The sequence below is a fragment of the Bufo bufo genome, chromosome 4 (genome assembly GCF_905171765.1).
Source record: "Bufo bufo chromosome 4, aBufBuf1.1, whole genome shotgun sequence".
NCBI lineage: Eukaryota > Metazoa > Chordata > Amphibia > Anura > Bufonidae > Bufo > Bufo bufo.
In genome coordinates this window covers 133,836,167-133,854,038 of record NC_053392.1, presented here as the reverse complement: position 1 = coordinate 133,854,038, position 17,872 = coordinate 133,836,167, and the positions used below count along the sequence as shown (strand labels likewise).

Genomic DNA, 17,872 nt, shown 5'->3' with positions numbered 1-17,872 from the left:
CGCATTTCCGTTGCGCGCCCCCGATCTTCCGGTCCGCAGCATTTCTATGGGGGTGCCGGACGGGGGTATTGCGGATCCGCAATACACTACGGATGTGTGAATGGACCCATACTCTGTGGTTTTCTGTCCTAGGAGATGAATGTCTGTAGGCCCAGGGATTTTCCTGGGTGTAGATAAAGGGGTAGTTGTTGCCAGTGTTTGTTTGGGCTGAATTCGGGAGTGCACCGGGTGTTACCCGATCCACACCTTACATAATTTACCTGCAAGAAGGACATGACGTGTGTTTCCCTATGGATTATGGGCGTTGTTTCAGGAGGTGGCATGTCCTCAGTAAGAGCTGGAAGGTGAAGAGAGGCATGAAGAGTGATCTCATTTTTGGCCAGAGAACTCAACCAGCCAGCCTGGCTGAGGATCATTGTGGGGACAACAGCCAGATCCAAAGCGTTCTAAATACCTGTAAGTCCAGCAGTGGGGAGAGTTCTGCTGAGGCACGGTATCTACGCTTGGAGGGTTTGAGTTCTGCATATCTGTTCTAGTAGGCTTATGCTGATGGGGATTTCTTATTCTATGTTTCTTTTAGGATAAGCCTAGAAAGGCAGTCGTGAAGACGTGTCACAAGAAATCTGCTTTGTGTAAAGCCAAATTAGCACTAGCATATACGAAACAGTCACTCCTGCATTGAGAATACGATAGCAAAATATCCCTTTATGATCAAATTATAGTTTTTAAAACATTTTATTGTTAATAAACGAAAAAAAAGAGAGGGAGGTGCGCTCACCTGGCTGTAAATAATAGCGGAAGCAGGGAGCACGCTGGGAACATAGCGTGAAATCAATATAAAAAAAGAAGAGCAGAGATCCAGCTTCCAATGCAAATGTGGAAGCTTTTATTGAAATAGTGCATTAAAAACCAGAATGGAAGTCCATGTGTACGTGTTTCGGATCATGAAATGCTGATCCTCCATTCCGTCCCCATAAAAAATGAATGGGTCCGCACCTGCTCCGCAATTTGAGGAACTGATGCGGACCCATTGTTACGGACGTCTGAACAGAGCCTAAAGTTGGAGGCTACACCTTTTAATATCTGTGAATTTCTTGTCCTAGGAGATGGACCCTCTCTCTCCTGTTGCTGTCATGGGTGAAGGGAAAAAGAAGCAGAGAACGGTAGAATTAACTGTTTATAGTATCCTAAATATAATACATATAGTGGAAACAGTCTTACATTACACATTGGTATACACCACACTGACCTGTTACATCAGTAATCGACAATTGTGTCATACTATTACAAAAGTTTTTACACTGTGATTCTTATAATTTTACTTTCCGCCACAAAGAAAATATGGTGACATTGATGAAATATTAGACTATGGCTTAAAGTGCAACTTAACATTTATAAATCAAGTTAGTAATAAGTCAGAGTACATAAATCCCACATAGGGTCAAAACAGAGGTTTTAAAGCTGGGTTCACATCTGTGAGTTCACCGTATCCAGCATAGCCGAATACCACCCTGCACAGCCGGATCCCCATTCACGGTAATGGGATCCAGCCGCTTTCTGGCATATATGCCGACTTTCGGCCAGACAAAAAAGGTTGCGTGTAGCATTTTTGGTCTGGCTGAAAGCCAGCATGTACGCCGGGAAGCGTCTGGATTACCGCCAGATGCCATTACAGTGAATGGGGATCTGGCGGTGCATGGTGGTATACAGTGATCGGATTACAGTGCTGGAGTTCACAATGCAGATGTGAACCTGGCCTAAGACATGGAACAAGTATTTATAGGAACGTAGGTTATAATATAGTGAGTATCAAAGGAGTTGTACAGGTCCAACACCCCACCGACCACCTTTTCAGGGTAGCTCTGTCCATTGTGTAGTGGATAGAGCTGGTAACTGCAGTGATGTATGCATTGAGGTGAATGGGAGCAGTGCTGCAGTTACCACTTCCACCCACTACACACTGGATGGCACTCCAGCGTCAGAGCTACCCCAAAACAGCTATTCGTGCTGGGTGTTCGACACCCACCAATTAGATATCGATAGCCTCAGAATAAGCCATCAATAGCAAAATCCTATTAATCCCTTTAAAGAGGCTGCTTGCATACAAATAACTTAGACGTTCTGTCAATGCCATATTAAGGAGTTGTGGATTCTAGAGGAAAGACTATTCACACCATACGTTAGGCAGCATTATAAGGAGGACCATATTAACATCATCAGAGCAGTAAATTTTGTTTGCATACTTACCTACTCCTGTTTGTGTCTGAGTATGTGTACTGCATTGATTCAGGGACCCATTTATCTACCTTTAACTTTTTTGTTAAATCTGTTCATGATGGCAGCATGAGACGAGAGGGTAAGTCACTTCTCTGCTTTCGAATCAATGGCTGTTTGATCTGTTGCTGAAGACTTTAGTAATCAAACTATTTGCCAAGGACAATATACCTAACAACTCCATGTAAAAAGCTGTAGCTGTGAGGCGGCATATAACTAGCAACAAGTCTCAAGCACCTGTTTTGCCCAAGCTCAGCTGGGGCTGTGGGAAAAGTACTTAAAGGGGTTGTCCGGGTTCAGAGCTGAATCCGGACATATCCCCTTCTTCCCCCACTCAGCCCCTCTGATATAAGCATTTCATGCTCCAATGCTCTCCCTTGCCTTTCGCTGTATCACACAGGGCAAGGGCTGTTTGTATTTTTTTTACAATGCTAGGCCGAGGCTTCCGCCTAGCAGTGTTCCCAGTAACATCACAGGTTCTAATGAAAAAGCCCTTGCCCTGAGCGATTCAGCGCAGGGCAAGGGAGATCATTGGAGGATGAAATGTCAGAGGGGCTGCCTGGGTGAAAAAGGGCTCGAGCAGAAGTGGAAGGGGGGCTGCTTTAGCTGCTGATATCTCCTGACTGGTAGCAGCTAGAAGCATGGTCTTGTTTGAAAGCTGGCATTCATACAAGACCAAAAATGACAGCATTGGCCCAAGATAAGCAGGAGATATCACTGTTTGAAATCGAGTTGGAAATAATTGCTTTAAAACCCGCTTTTACTTTCACTTTCAGCTGCCTTCACTGCATCCTCATTTCTAACTGTGATATCTTCCTATTTACCTGAGATAATGCTGTCATTCTGGTATTGTGCGAAAGCTTGGAATGACATCTCTCTCACTGGTACCAAACCAGAGATTGTAGCAGGTAAAGCAGCACACCCCCCTTTCAGTCTGGAGGAGAATGAGAGATCAGCTGCAGAAGGAAAGGAAAAATGGTAACAATATATAAAAATGTAGCATTATCATCATTGGAGTGACCCACATAAAAAAATTATGTTATTTTCACCACACAGTGAATGCCGTAAATACATTTTATAAAATAATGTTAAAACTGCAGTTTTTTTTTATCGCCCCCAAAAATAAAACAATAAAAGTTATTTACTATACAATATATACCCCAAAATGGTTTTGAAAAAAACCTACAACTAATCCCGCAAAATAAAAAAAGAATTTAGAAGAAAAAATGTAAAAGTTATGACTGCTGGAACAGAAAGTGGGAAAATATTATTGGTCCTTAATGATGAATGATGTCACTAAGAGGTTTAAATGAAATAGTGTCCAAAATTGTATGGCAACAAGATTTACTGCAGACACACATTAAAAATGTACAATAAAAAAACTGACATTTCTGGGAGAATTTTTATGTGACTGTTAGAAGGTTAACGGATGCAGCTAGGTTGGCATATGCAGGGTGGCAGCAGTCCTCATTTCACAAGGAAACTAAACCTTGAATGAAATAAGCTATAAAGCTTCCATTTTAAGATTGACGTCCCCTATATGTCTAGCTGGGCACTAGCTCAGGAGGTTGAGCTTATCTTACCTGATCTCCATTGCAGACGGTAGTGAGGAAGTTATGTAGCCTTGGTGTCCTAATTTTACCAAATTTTTCTAAGTTACACAAGTATAGAATAAGAGAGAGAGAGTGCATGTCTTCTGAGAAGCATATGAAGACCTTTTCTCTCCTTTTGATTTGTAATATGGAAAGAAACAAACTTGATGAAAATCTGTTTTACTTTTTAACATTAGTATTCCTTTAATTGGATATTTCTTAAAAATATAGGCAGGTGGAGAAGCTTTTAATAACAAAAAATAAATTAGTTGAAGCCACAGCATGGCTACATCCACTTATCTAGGCAACTTCTATACTGAAAGTTAGTAACAAGTCATCAACGAATACTTTCAGCTGATTTGCATAATTTCATGAATGCAAGGCTTAAAGGGGTTTTCCTAATTTTATAACGGTATGACCGAAACCTTTTATGTTCTCCCTACATCGTGGGGCTCCTGGCCAAGTGGCTGTGCAGAGAACCACAGTGAAGCCCCATTGAAGTGAATGGCTGAGGCGCTGCACAGCAGTGCTACGGCCCCTCCTTTCTCATAATCGGTGGGGGTTCCAGGAGTCGGACCTAGCGATATTCCATCACTTTATTAAATGGGAAAACGCTGTAACGCTGAAACAATGGAGATATATCAAACAGACAACCACAGAAACTATTCATCACTGAAGGCAGTTAAAGGCGATACTGTAGAATTCTTCATCCCCGTAAACTTGGAAGAGGTGTATGCCCTCTGATGGAATCGAATGAGAAAGGTTTACCCAGCCATGAATCGTGATAAGAGTCTTCCACATCTTCAAAATAGACTTCTGTCCATTAGGGCATCTTGCACATGGAATGTAACAAAACTGACTCCTTACAATTCACTGAATCCTGGAAGTGTCTGGGTGTCCTAGCAATAGGCACTGCATTACAATACAGGTCGCAACAGGGCTTGGTAAATTGGACAATTCTTGTATCCAGCAATGTTTGTCGTTTTTAATGAACAAAAAAGCAGCAGTCTTCTAACTGTGGATAATTACACTTTTATATCCTTTACATCAGTCAAATAGTCTTTTTTCCTCTTCAAAAAGTTAAAATTTCAAATTCTTCATCTTCTGAATCAAAGAATCTGTCAAGGCGGTCTGCATCTGAGGAATCTAACACAAGGATGATTATTTTATAACAGGCAGGCATGGTCATTTCTCTGTCTAGTTATTATAGAAGTTTTTCAGCACAAAAAAAAATGGTGGCAGCAGGCTCAGGGTGGCTTAAAAACCATAAAAGACCTGATACTCACCTCATCATCCGCTGCCATTCCATTGCTGATTGGATCCCCACTGGTCTTAACTTCCTGCTCCCGTTTCAACATGCAGGAAATGCCTTCTCAGCCAATCACTGGCCACAGGGTGATCCGCCTCACCTAGTGATTGGTTGTGCAGACACTTCCTGGAGGTAGAGCAGTAGGAACCCAGGCAACGTCAGAATGGCAGCAGTAGGGGATTAGTAAGGGGAGTATCTGTTCTGTTAAAGCCACTTTGAGCCCACCTGCCACCATTTATTTACACTGGTTAATCTTTTTAACATTCTATGCAACTATTTCTTAGCTACATTTCTGGAGAGTCTAGTGGACAACAAATGCGCCCACCTTTATGCTCCCAGGTGAGTCGTCACTGAGCTTTCACAAAATCCTAGATGACAAATTCGCATGTAGTGGTATTGAGGTGGGGTGTGAGGGGAGAAATGTATGATTGCATAATCGTGCAAATAGGACATTTACCGAGAGAGCTAAGAGACAACCCCTAGGAGAGCTACCATGGCAGGCATACTTGTTACCCAGCTGAGGTCATCAAAATTAGTGGGTTTCCAACTTTCGGCACCCCTGTCAAGCAGCTAGGAGTACAATATTATTGACCTATCCTCAAGACATGTCATCAATATCTGATTGGTGGGGTTCTGATAGCCGGCACCACTACTGATAAAGTGTTTGAAGAGGCTGGAGTGCTGTGGCTTCTTCCTAGGTCAGTGACATCACGTTCATTACATGGCCTAGTTGCAGCTCAGTCCCATTCAATTGAATGGGTGTGGGCTGCAATACCAAGCACCGCCGCTAAACAATGGTATGCTGTGAAGAGCCCGCAGCACTCATCGGAGCACCACAGCCTCTTCAAATACTTGATCAGTGGTGGTGCTGGATGTCAGAATCCCACCAATCAGATATTGATGACTTGTCTTGAGGATACGTCAAATAACCCTAGTCCAAACAATATGAATGCACTTACCTGGAGTAAGGTTTAGTACATCAGGATTGGACAGATGGGGCGGTAGCTGATCAACCACCTCAAACATAGGCAAAGATCCCGCAGTAAGTGATATCTGAAATCAGATATGTGATGGCATGAAGTGTGTTTGCCTTGCATACATTTATGAACAACTCGCTTAGGCTATGTTCACGTGGCCAAAAAAATGCTGCATTCTCTATCATAAAAACAGCCATTTTACCCAACATAATACATGTTCAAAGTGCCACCAACAGTTTCCCATTGAGTCCAATCAGTAATACACATCCTATACATGGGCACGTATTCTTATACATCCGTTTAAAAAAATGCTTCAGAAGTGGCGTGTCATTTCTTGTGTGAAGTATATTTAGCTCTGTTCTCCATTGAAGTCAATGGGAAAGAGGTAAAATACACTGATATGTACGAGTATCTGGAGCATATTTGGCAGTGTTGACGCTGCCAAAAAGGAGCTGTTATCAGAGGCAGATTTCCATTCTGATCTTCTGCTGTATGAACACAGCCTTATATACATAGAGGGGAGTTTTTCCATATTTTCTGCAAAGCAGTTGGCGGCTTTTGCAAATGTGCTGCTTCATAATGGATTACAAAAAGTTTGAGTTATCGAAATATCCTGTTATGGATTCCGCTACCACGGACCATAACGGAATTTAGAATCCATAACGGTATACTTCGATAACCCGAACTTTAGACGCCGAACTTAAAACACAAGTTCGCTCAACACACAATGCAGTTCCCAGCATGCTCCATTCAAACCTATGGGAATTCAGATTAAGTGTGCATGCTGGGAGCTGTAGGTGCACAACAGCTGGAATGCTGGAGGTTGCTGACCTATGCTACAGTACAGTCCGTTAGACTATTATAAGACTATAATACAGAGCCATATCTAGGCTTTCCTTCATTCTGTACACTGCTATAGCCATCTAGCTACACTCTCCTGGGCAACAGGATATCCTGCGTCTGCGTGTAATTTTACTGGCTGTACTGACCTTTCTAATGCGCTTACACCAGTCATCAAAATCTTCTTCAGAACTGCAGAAGAATCCCTACAGTTAAAAAAAAGAATATAACCTTATATGGGATTTTCTTCAACGCCATTTCAATAACAATGTTACACATAGTGATCAGTGCTGAGGTTTTTTTTTCTACTGTAATTTACAGAGGACCTGTCACCACAAATTGCAATGCAATCTGAAAGCACCATGTTATAGAGCAGGAGAAGTTGAACGGATTGATATATATCTTTGTGGGAAAAGATTCATTTTATCATTTACATATTTGCTTTTTCTAACAGCTATTGGTACAGGAGGGAGGTGTTATCGGTGAGTGACAGCTATATTTTATGCTCACTTATACACACAATGCCATCAATCACTGAAAACACCTCCTCCCTGTACCAATAGCTGTTCAAAGGAGATGTAAAAATCAAAGATATAAATGTATAAAATACACGTTTTACAAAATAAAAAAAATAAAAAAGAAATATCAATCAGCTCAGCTTCTTCTGTTCTATAACGAGGCTCCATTCACTTCAATGGGTGCAGTACTGCAGTAACCCCCACTACACACTGGATGGAGCTATGTAGTTCCAGCACCAGAACTATTACTGGCACGTGCGCACATTCCTGAATCCATCTCGTGCACATGTGCCAGGGAAAAGAATAGTTCTGGACTCCTCCAACAGCACTTTCCCCAGCCTGGGAGGAGGTGGAATGTCAGGTGACTGGGTTCCAGAGCAGTCGATCCATGCAACTTTCTTCCACAGGCAAGATATAAGTAGTTAAGGTGGGTTTGTGGGGCCTACTGGAAAAACTCCTTTAAATACTAATGACCTATCTTTACTATAGGTCAGGGATCAGCAACCTCTGGCACTCCATCTGTTCTGAAACTACAACTCCCAGAATTCTCCTTTCACTTCTATGGGAGTTACAAGAATAGCAGAGTAAGTGTGCATGCTGGGAGTTGTAGTTTCACAGCAGCTGGAGCGCTGAAGGTTGCTGATCCCTGCTACAGGGATTCACCCCCCTTGACTTTTTTTTGTGTTTTGTTACATTACAGCCTTAAATTCAATGTTTTGTTAATCTGAATTGTATGTGATGGATCAGAACACAATAGTCTAAGTTGGTGAAGTGAAATGAGAAAAATATTGGCATGTGCATATGTATTCACCCCATAAAAAGCTCTGGTGCAACGAATTACCTTCAGAAGTCACATAATTAGTGAAATGATGTCCACCTGTGTGCAATCTAAGTGTCACATGATCTGTCATTACATATACACACTTTTTTTTTTTTAAAAGGCCCCAGAGGCTGAAACACTTAAGCAAGAGGCATCACTAACCAAACACTGCCATGAAGACCGAGGAAATCTCCAAACAAGTAAGGGACAATGTTGTTGAGAAGTACAAGTCAGGGTTAGGTTATAAAAAAAATATCTAAATCTTTGATGATCCCCAGGAGCACCATCAAATCTATCATAACCAAATGGAAAAAACATGGCACAACAGCAAACCTGCCAAGAGACGGCCACCCACCAAAACTCATGGACCGGGCAAGGAGGGCATTAATCAGAGAGGCAGCACAGAGACCTAAGGTAACCCTGGAGGAGCTGCAGAGTTCCACAGCAGAGACTGGAGTATCTGTACATAGGATGACAATAAGGCCTCATGCACACGAACTTTGTTTGTTTCCGTTCCATTTTTTTTTTGAGGATAGGATACAGACCCATTCATTTCAATGGGTCCGCAAAAAATGCAGACAGCACACGATTTGCTGTCCGCATCAGTATGTCCGTTCCGTAGCCCCGCAAAAAAAATAGAACATGTCCTATTCTTGTCCGTTTTAGGCATTGTTACAATGGATCCGCAAAAAAAACAAAACGGATGGCATATGCATGTCACGTTGTGAGTTTGCGAAAAGGCATGTGGGAGACTCACAAAATGTATGGAGGAAGGTGCTCTGGTCTGACTAAAATTGAACTTTTCGGCCATCAAAGAAAACGCTATGTCTGGCGCAAACCCAACACATCACATCACCCAAAGAACACCATCCCCACAGTGAAACATGGTGGTGGCAGCATCATGGGGATGTTTTCAGCAGCCGGGACTGGGAAACTGGTCAGAGTTGAGGGAAAGATTAGGGGTGCATATTTTTGGAAGGCACTGTAGGTTATCAATATCAGAATGGTGGGGATCTGACTCCCGACACGACTGCCAATCAATCCCCGTTGATCCTAAGGGGAGGGTAGATGCTGCTCAGATGGTAGTGTAATGGCAGCAGGGTTTTGTAGTTTGCAGCCTTTTCTGCAAAGTTGGGTTTCATCTGTCATGGAAGGGTCAGAAGCTCCCCATACACAATAGACATTTGGCTGAACCTTGAAGGCGTATAGAGCCTTTACAGTCAACAAAAAAGAAACAAACAAAGTAAAAGTATAGATTGTAGCCCATTTGTATTAGAGTTTGGTAACGGATATTTGCTGTGCATGGCAGCCTCTTGATTTATCAGTATGAACTGGTTGCTACAACTAACAGCACAATACTTTGACTTTTACAGTTCTTTAAAACCACACTTACCACAGCAATAGAGGGGTCAATCTCTGTTACGTGCATCCGGCATGGAGGATGCTGGCAGTGGAAGCTGTCATCTACTATATACCCTCCATCACTGGGCTCCACAGTTGGCTGTGTAGTGTGGGGATCTAGATAAATGAGTTCATCTCCTGATTGAGACATTACAATATAATAATGAATCATGTTAGTGAAGCAATGCTGAGCAAAACTGCCTAGACATAGATATACCCAACCTATATAAAAAAAAATCATCATTCACTGTTCATATAACACCTCGCATAAGGGTGCCTTCACATGCGTCAAAATCTGCTGTGTGAAGGTACTCTAACCAATTACATGCACATATAGGGTTGTCTGGCATTCAAATAGCATGTGCAGGTGCGGCCTGGCAATTAGCGGTAATCAGGCGGGTCCTCCTGCCTCATGTGCAAGACAGCCTCACAGTTAACTATAGGACTTTGTCAAGTGGCAATCCAACAGCAAGTAGAGTTTACTGATGGGATACTGCAGGAAAGGCTACCACATTCAGGGTAAGCCTGGGGGCTATAACTAGACTTTTTGTAGCACTGCTTTGATTTTAACTATGGAGTGACAGCAGCAGTGAACAATATTGCATACAAGTCAATTTACTCCAGCTGTACTGTGACAGTGAAAACATGTACAAATGCTTGTTCCTGATAATCGCCTTGTGTAAAGGTGGCCGTGATCACCTGATGAATGAGCAAACACGTGTTCATCAAGTGATTGATTTTTGGTGCCACCAAAAAAAAAACGTAGTCTTTAGGCGGCAGTTCTCTTTTGTAAACAGGTATCCGCTGCCCAGAAATGAAGACTGTGCAATGGGAAGAACGACTGCAGCGATTTCCATGTAAATACAGCTCCCGCCTCCTCATATGACCAGGCAATTATTGGGAAGATTTTGTTTGTTCCAGATAATTGCCTGTAACATCAGTCCATGTACAAGGACCACTTGGCTTTGTGCATTTTGACTCATAATTTGGGGCACATAACAGTTTTGCAAACTACATTACCCATACTTAGTTAAGGCTCTGTTACATAAAGTCTTTCACCGCTTCTACGGTTTGATCTGGGTTCGACATATGGCATTGTTTGTATTGTTTTTTAATACATGAACTTTTCCATCACAGATGGTCCCACTGAAATGCACTGACATGGATCCCAAATACGCCCATGGTTATGATCCCTAAGGGTGATAAGCTCCTGTCTGGACCATAATTTGGGGGAGTGCCCGTATACTTTCCTTAAAACTTCCCTTTGCCATTATAGTAACAAGTAAATGCATACATGATAAAGTTTAACAAGTGCAGCTCTGTTCTGGATACTGCAGCTCCACTTACCGACATAGCCTATGAAGTAATGAGCACTGTTTGGCCGACCACCAATAACTCCTAAAGACTGTGGCAGCATGAAGCAGTGCTGAAAAAGACAATGAAATACCACAGTTCATCACATGCAGCTACCATGAAGATGCAAGTAGTCACTGCCAGTAATGTTACAGTCTTCAGAGTTAATTCCCCTGCCCCCCCCCCCCAAAAAAAAAAATGAGCGAATCTAGCCTTAGCAAAGTCAAAACTAGTAACAGATTTTTTTAAATTAAATAAATATTAACAAAAGAATACCTTCAGGGTTTCGATGTATGCTTCATTGATCTCACTTAGGCCCAGCCGAAGGGGTATGAGTAATACTAGAGGCTTCCACTGGCGGTGTGAATCAGAGGCTCCAGTGTGACCATTACACAGCGGCCCAGAGTCACAGCTTCCCAATCTACACAATCTCTCTGTGAAAAGGAAATGTCTCACTTTATGCTCGAATAGTTTGAATTATAATGATGAGGGAAAGCCTTATATAACTTCTTAGGGTCTAGGCAATGTTCACACTTTCCATTTTACTGCTCCATAAGGATAAAGCGTGGCAGTGACTTCATTTAAGCTTGTCCCCCAAAGATAAACCTTCACTTTAATGGCAAGGCATTCAGAATAGCAGAGCAGACCCCTTTATTCTAGCAACTGAAAACTATAAAAATTTCCACATTTATCCTTAAGGCTATTATTAGTTATACCCCCTACCTCCAGTCACATCTCAAAGAAACTTTGCAGAGGGGTGGGTAAAGAACTCATGCAATACCATATTCTGGCCAAGATTTGTGGGCTGCTTGTCGCCATGCCAAACATATCTGTATTGTAAAGGTTCACACTGCTCCACAATCTGCAGTCATAGATTCACTCCAGGTAGAGCGTACAGCAGCGGCAGGAAATGAAATTGGCCTGGCAGCAGTCTGGTATGGTGGTCTGAATAATTTTAGGGTCTACAGGAGCTTAGGGGTGGTGTGGTCCAGTGTCCGAATGAGCTCAGGGGTGGTCTGGTCCTGGGTCTAAATGAGCTCAGATGTGGCCTGGTCAGGGGTCTAAATACGCTCAGAGGTGGCCTGGTCCAGGGTCTAAATACGCTCAGAGGTGGCCTGGTCCAGGGTCTAAATACACTCAGAGGTGGCCTGGTCCAGGGTCTAAATACACTCAGAGGTGGCCTGGTCCAGGGTCTAAATACACTCAGAGGTGGCCTGGTCCTGGGACTGAATGAGTTTGAGGGTCTGGTTTGTTTTTCCATTAACAAATAATGTTACATCTGTTCTACAAATTTTATGAAACCTCAACAAGACAACATTTTTATTGCTGGTGTTCAGCTTGGACATTCAGCTGACTGCAAGAACCAGGGAAGTGGACCTTTACTAAACCTGAGCACTCTTGGTCTAGACTCTAGCGGAAGGTAAAAAAAACAAAACACAGTTTTGAATTAACGGGAAGAAGATACTAAAATGATATACAGGGATATTAATAGGGAATGCCACTACCAGAAGTCAGAACACGCCACCATTACAGATATGTAGAGTCTATGCACACACGTCTTTTGGTGTTGATTTTTACTTTGATGTCGATTCCTTACTCACCTATCTCATCTGTCACAACAGTATTATCCATCGCTATGTGAACCGCCATCGAGCTCCACTGATCAAAATCAGCTAGCTTCCTGCAGGGAGAGAAAGAAGAAGACTGTATGTATGAGGTATGCCGTTTCATGTCTGGGGGTAAATTATAATCGCGCTCTAAAATACCTCAGCACTTGTGCTACAGTGTTTGGACCGTACCACTGGCCAATGTATTTCCCTTCACCGACTCCCATCTGGGCTGTAATAGAGAGCGAATCATTACCACAAAGATGGTGAAATACTGTGCATAGCCAGGTAAGATCATTACTGTAAGAGATCGGTATGGCAGTCTATATTTCAGTCTTACATCATACATACCTGTACAGCAAGTCATGCCAGTCACACACCTACATATTATATCCACCAATTCAACACAAAGACCTGTTTTCTGCATTCACCTGCTGCTAAAACAACAGTGTAGATGAGAACTGTACTTAGAATTCAGTTCTATCACAGTCATTTTCACTTTCACATCTGTCCGCAGATTTGTCCCTATGACACTGGCTGACCTGTTGATGTGCACTTGGCAGCTGAAGGCATCTGTGTTGGTCCCATGTACATATGTGTCTGCATTGCTGAGAAAAATGAAGTTTTAATATATGCAAATGAGCCTCTAGGAGCTACAGGGGCGTTGCCATTACACCTAGAGGCTCTGCTATCTCTGCAACTGCTTTGCCCTCTGCACTTTGATTGCTAGGGCCAGGCAGTGTAAACATCATCATGCCTGGCCCTGACTTCGTCTCGCGCTGCGCCATGCACTACAGTATCTACGGCATGCGCAGTACAGGAAAGAGGCTCGCTGTACAGAGAACTGCCAGCGAACTACTTTCACTTGAAGTATTTACGGCTACTTTCACATCTGCGTTTTATTGGATCCGTCATGGATCAGCAAAAACGCTTCTGTTAGGATAATAAAAATGGCTGCGTCTCTTCTGAACGGATCCAGTTGTATTACCTCTAAAATGACCAAGATGGATCAGGCACTGTGTATAAGAAAACTGATCCGGCACCATTGACTTACATTGTGTTTCATGACGGATCCGCCTTGATCAGTATCCCAAGATGGACGCCCCTTAAAAACGCTGCTTGCAACGCTTTTGTGTGCGTCATGGGAACGCAACGAAGCAGAACGGAATGCATTCCGGGGCACTTCGTTTCCTTCAGTTCGTCCCCATTGACAATGAATGGGGACAAAACTGAATCATGTGACAGAACGGAAAGGAAAACACAGATGTGAATGTAGCTTTAGGCAGGGTGCTGAATCTCCTTAAAGAGACCAGTCCGGTATAGAGACTTACTGGAAGTACTCCATGGTACGGAGACTTATTGGCAAGGCTCCATGGGAATGAATATGCAAAGAGGTATCTCCCAAGAACGAGAACCATCACCACCTACTGGAAGTGTCTCCCTATGACTCAAGATTCGATTTTCGAACAAGCCTTGGGATTTGACAAGGGACTTAGGGAGTCACTTCCAATAGGTGGCGCTGGTGAGATGGTTCTCGTTCTTGGGAGATGGAGCTACCGCTTTGCATATCCCTTGAAGTGTATATTTCCCTATTATAATACAGGTATAAGAGTTACAGGTCATCTACCTGAAAACTTGCTTCTACTGGGGCCATTATTATGTAGAACTGTCCATCTAGGCCATGTTCACCATACAGCTGAAGTAGCGCTCATTTATGTGACTGACTCATACAATTCTTCATACAAGCCTTATTTTCAGTGCAAGAATCCTGTGAGTATTTTAACTAAAAAACAAATCTTTATATTTTCTACTATCATTAGTCAAGACTACCTAAAATGTACAATACAAGGATCACTTCACAATATATTGAATTTCAAGATAATACATGTACAAAAACTTTTACATCAGAAATGCAATTATCAAGATTTTTAAGGTCTAATGGACCCTTAAAAGGGTTTCTACCACTTCGTTTTCACATAATTAGCTTTCAGACACTAGCAATCCGCTAGTGTCTGCTCTACCAAACAATCCTAATATAATAGCTTTTGGGGCAGCCGTTTCGCTAAAAAAAAGAACTTATATTGATATGCTAATGAGCCTCTAGGTGCTATGGGGGCGTCATTAGCACCTAGAGGCTCCGTCTACCTTCACAAACTGCCGCCGCCCAGCGCATCCCTCCAGCCCGTCCCTCCAGCCCGCCCATCTCCTCCGGAATGCGATCCTCCCTGTGAGCCAGCGGACGAATTCTCGCGCAGTGAATGTCTGACCGCTTTCTGCAGACATCTCCACTGCGCCTGTTCCTCTGAGCACTATGACGTCATCGGCGCAGGCGCAGTGGAGATGTCTGAGCAGGGAAGCGGTCAGACATTCACTGCGCATGCGCCGAATACATACGCTCACAGGGAGGATCGCATTCCGGAGGAGATGGGCGGGCTGGAGGGACGCGCTGGGCGGCGGCATTTTGTGAAGGTAGACGAAGCCTCTAGGTGCTAATGACGCCCCCATAGCACCTAGAGGCTCATTAGCATATCAGTAAGTTCTTTTTTTAGCGAAACGGCTGCCCCAAAAGCTATTATATTAGGATTGTTTGGCAGAGCAGACACTAGCGGATCGCTAGTGTCTGAAAGCTAATTATGTGAAAACGAAGTGGTAGAAACCTTTTAACCTAAAATTAACCTGGAACTATTTACTACAAGAGGCTTTAAAGGCTATGAACACCTTTGGGGCATTTTTTTATTATTTCATTTTACTCATTTTGGGCTAAAAATAGTTTTGGTTTTTTTTTTTCCAACTGGTCTTCAAGGGGTTACACTTCAGCCTATCTGCAGAGTATATGCTTTAAGGCCTCTTTCACACGAGCGTGGCGGATTGGCTCCGGATTCAGTGCGGGTGCTATGCGTTCACATCACACATTGCACCCACGCGGAAAACTCGCTCGTGTAAAAGGGGCCTTAAGTGTTACTGTTCTTAAAGGGAATGTGTCCTTAGAAAATGACCGATTGTTTAAATCACATTTTTAGGTTTAATATATTTTAAATAATTTTTGATGATGTTTTCCATAGGAATATCTATATTTAAACAAAAACCATAAAATCCTGCAGTTTTCACATTGGCCACTAAGCCTAATAATATGCGCCACTTCTTGGTCTGTACAGATCACTTTACTGCAGTTATCTGCTTATCTGTCATTTTAATCCTGCCTGTAATGATATCACCTCTCTGTATAGATAAGACCGGATCCACCATTCACAATAAGTAATTGTCAAAGCTTCTCTATTCCTTCCTTGTACAATGACCTTTGCACAGCAGGTCTATAAAACTCTCCCATAGAAGTCAATGAGGTCCCCTCCTGTCCATTGTGTCTATGGCCCATGGGGCTGCTGTAAAGCAATGTTCTTAATGCTTTCTAAATGCTGTTAAGAACAGCTCAGGCAACATGGAAGAAACTGAATTAAAAAGTCTGCAATCAGAAAATAAAAACATTAGAAAAAAGCATGTGTGTTACTATCTGGTTTTAACGGTCAGATAAAAATTTTGGTGACACATTCCCTTTAAGTGTAGAGGAATATAACCCTTATCGCTGAACTAACAGCTCGAAAACACTCATTTAAGCCATATTCTTATCAGGTTGATAATAAATGAGCTACAATGAGTGTTTATGAGCTGTCACAAGTCCAGAGATAAGGCCTATACATGAGCCATCAGGGCTTCTATCTGACGGGACTCACTGTAGACAGAAAGCTTGACACTCTGCAAATACACAGAGACTGACATCCCTACAGAGAAAATGGCTGAAAGTTTTTAATAAAGACCAAATGAAAAAATTGATTTGTAGCCCAAAATAAGTAGAATGCAATGATAAAAACATTTTCCCCCAAAGGGCCAAGCTGTCCATAGCCTTTAAGCTACTACTTAACCATTTTCTTACCTTTATTACCCATTGTGCTATGATGCACTTATTAGGTTCATTTTACAAAATGTAGCCCCATAATTTAAAGGAAATCTGCCACAAAACGGGCTATTCAGTGCACATTAAAATGTGAAAGCAATTTTTAAAAAGAGTACCTGTCTTGTCCAAACAGCACTGAAACTGGCAGTGTACTTTACAGCCGCCACTTCACTGGTTCCGCCTCTGTGTTATATATTTTTTTCTCTTTCATTCTTAACCTTCATTTGCCCATAGTTAGTGCCATCATTAGTTTCAGCACCCAATACTAGTGAAATGTCAGGTTGGCGGTCTCCATCTCCCAGTCTCGATGGAAAGTCACTTCAGTTGCTGACACTGAGAAGTAGAGACCACCCACCTGGTAATTCGCTAGCATTGGGCATTGATACAAATGGCACAGAATAAAGGACGTTTCTAGAAGAAGAAAAACAGCGCCTGAATCTGTGAAGAGGAGGCTGTAAAAGGTATGCCGCCAGGGAATCTGTTGGCGCTAAAACACCCCCCAAACTAGCGCAAGCAGTCTATGGTGTAAGTGACGCCGAGTCCTCTCAATGCATTTTACTGCTAATTTGTGGGAGTACAGCGTCAAAATGCATGAGAGTATGAAGATAAAAATTACATAACCGGACTCGGCGTCATTGACACTATTCACCACTTACTTTAGTTTGGGTGCCTTTCGGACCGGATCGATTCCCTTTAACGTCTCATGCTAAGGTATGACATGTCTGCACTACTAACCATCCCAGTGTCAGGTGCACTGCTATCACAGAGAACAAAACCATCATCCAGATCAATATCTACATTCGAGCTGGTTTAGTCTGTGTGTATGGCCAAGTGACTGGCGATATTAAAGAGGACCTTTCATCAGTTTAGTCCTAGTCTAATTATGGTCTTACATTATAGGGCGGCACCCACTGATGCCTGGCACTTTTTTTTTTTTTCCAAAGACCCCTTCGTTGGTCCACTGTTGGACCCGTTGATTTTGGCGCTTTATATTATAATGAGCCGACTCTAGGCGGAGACTCGCAGTTTCGCTGGGGGCTGTTCTCTTCTCCCTGGCTGTGAGCGCATCCAATCAGAGCGCACCGCTCTTAGCCAGGGAGAATGAGCTCCTCCCTGGCTAAGAGCAGTGCGCTCTAATTGGATGCGCTCACAGCCAGGGAGAAGAGAACAGCCCCCAGCGAAACTGCGAGTCTCCGCCTAGTATAACCAAGTCGGCTCATTATAATATAAGG

General features: G+C 42.8%; 1 protein-coding gene and 1 long non-coding RNA gene across 3 annotated transcripts in view; one reads left to right on the top strand and one right to left on the bottom strand.

Moving 5' to 3' along the window:
* Window positions 1-3,757: 3,757 nt before the first annotated feature.
* Window positions 3,758-17,872, bottom strand: part of ATG4B (autophagy related 4B cysteine peptidase) — a 28,017-nt gene continuing 13,902 nt past the window's right edge. Inside the window, exons 6-13 of one of the 2 annotated variants that reach the window (XM_040427939.1) lie at window positions 12,851-12,923; window positions 12,686-12,765; window positions 11,361-11,518; window positions 11,079-11,157; window positions 9,724-9,869; window positions 7,142-7,198; window positions 6,135-6,228; window positions 3,758-5,012 (exon numbers count right to left, since the gene is read on the bottom strand). In XM_040427939.1, coding sequence (XP_040283873.1) covers window positions 4,939-5,012; window positions 6,135-6,228; window positions 7,142-7,198; window positions 9,724-9,869; window positions 11,079-11,157; window positions 11,361-11,518; window positions 12,686-12,765; window positions 12,851-12,923 — 761 coding nt within the window. In that variant the 3' untranslated portion in view covers window positions 3,758-4,938. The remainder of the gene's footprint in view (window positions 5,013-6,134; window positions 6,229-7,141; window positions 7,199-9,723; window positions 9,870-11,078; window positions 11,158-11,360; window positions 11,519-12,685; window positions 12,766-12,850; window positions 12,924-17,872) is intronic. The other variant, XM_040427940.1, reaches the window with a different exon arrangement.
* On the top strand, window positions 11,550-12,491 carry LOC120997705. The gene is made up of 2 exons (XR_005778211.1): window positions 11,550-12,209; window positions 12,326-12,491. It is a non-coding gene; the product is annotated as an uncharacterized LOC120997705 (long non-coding RNA).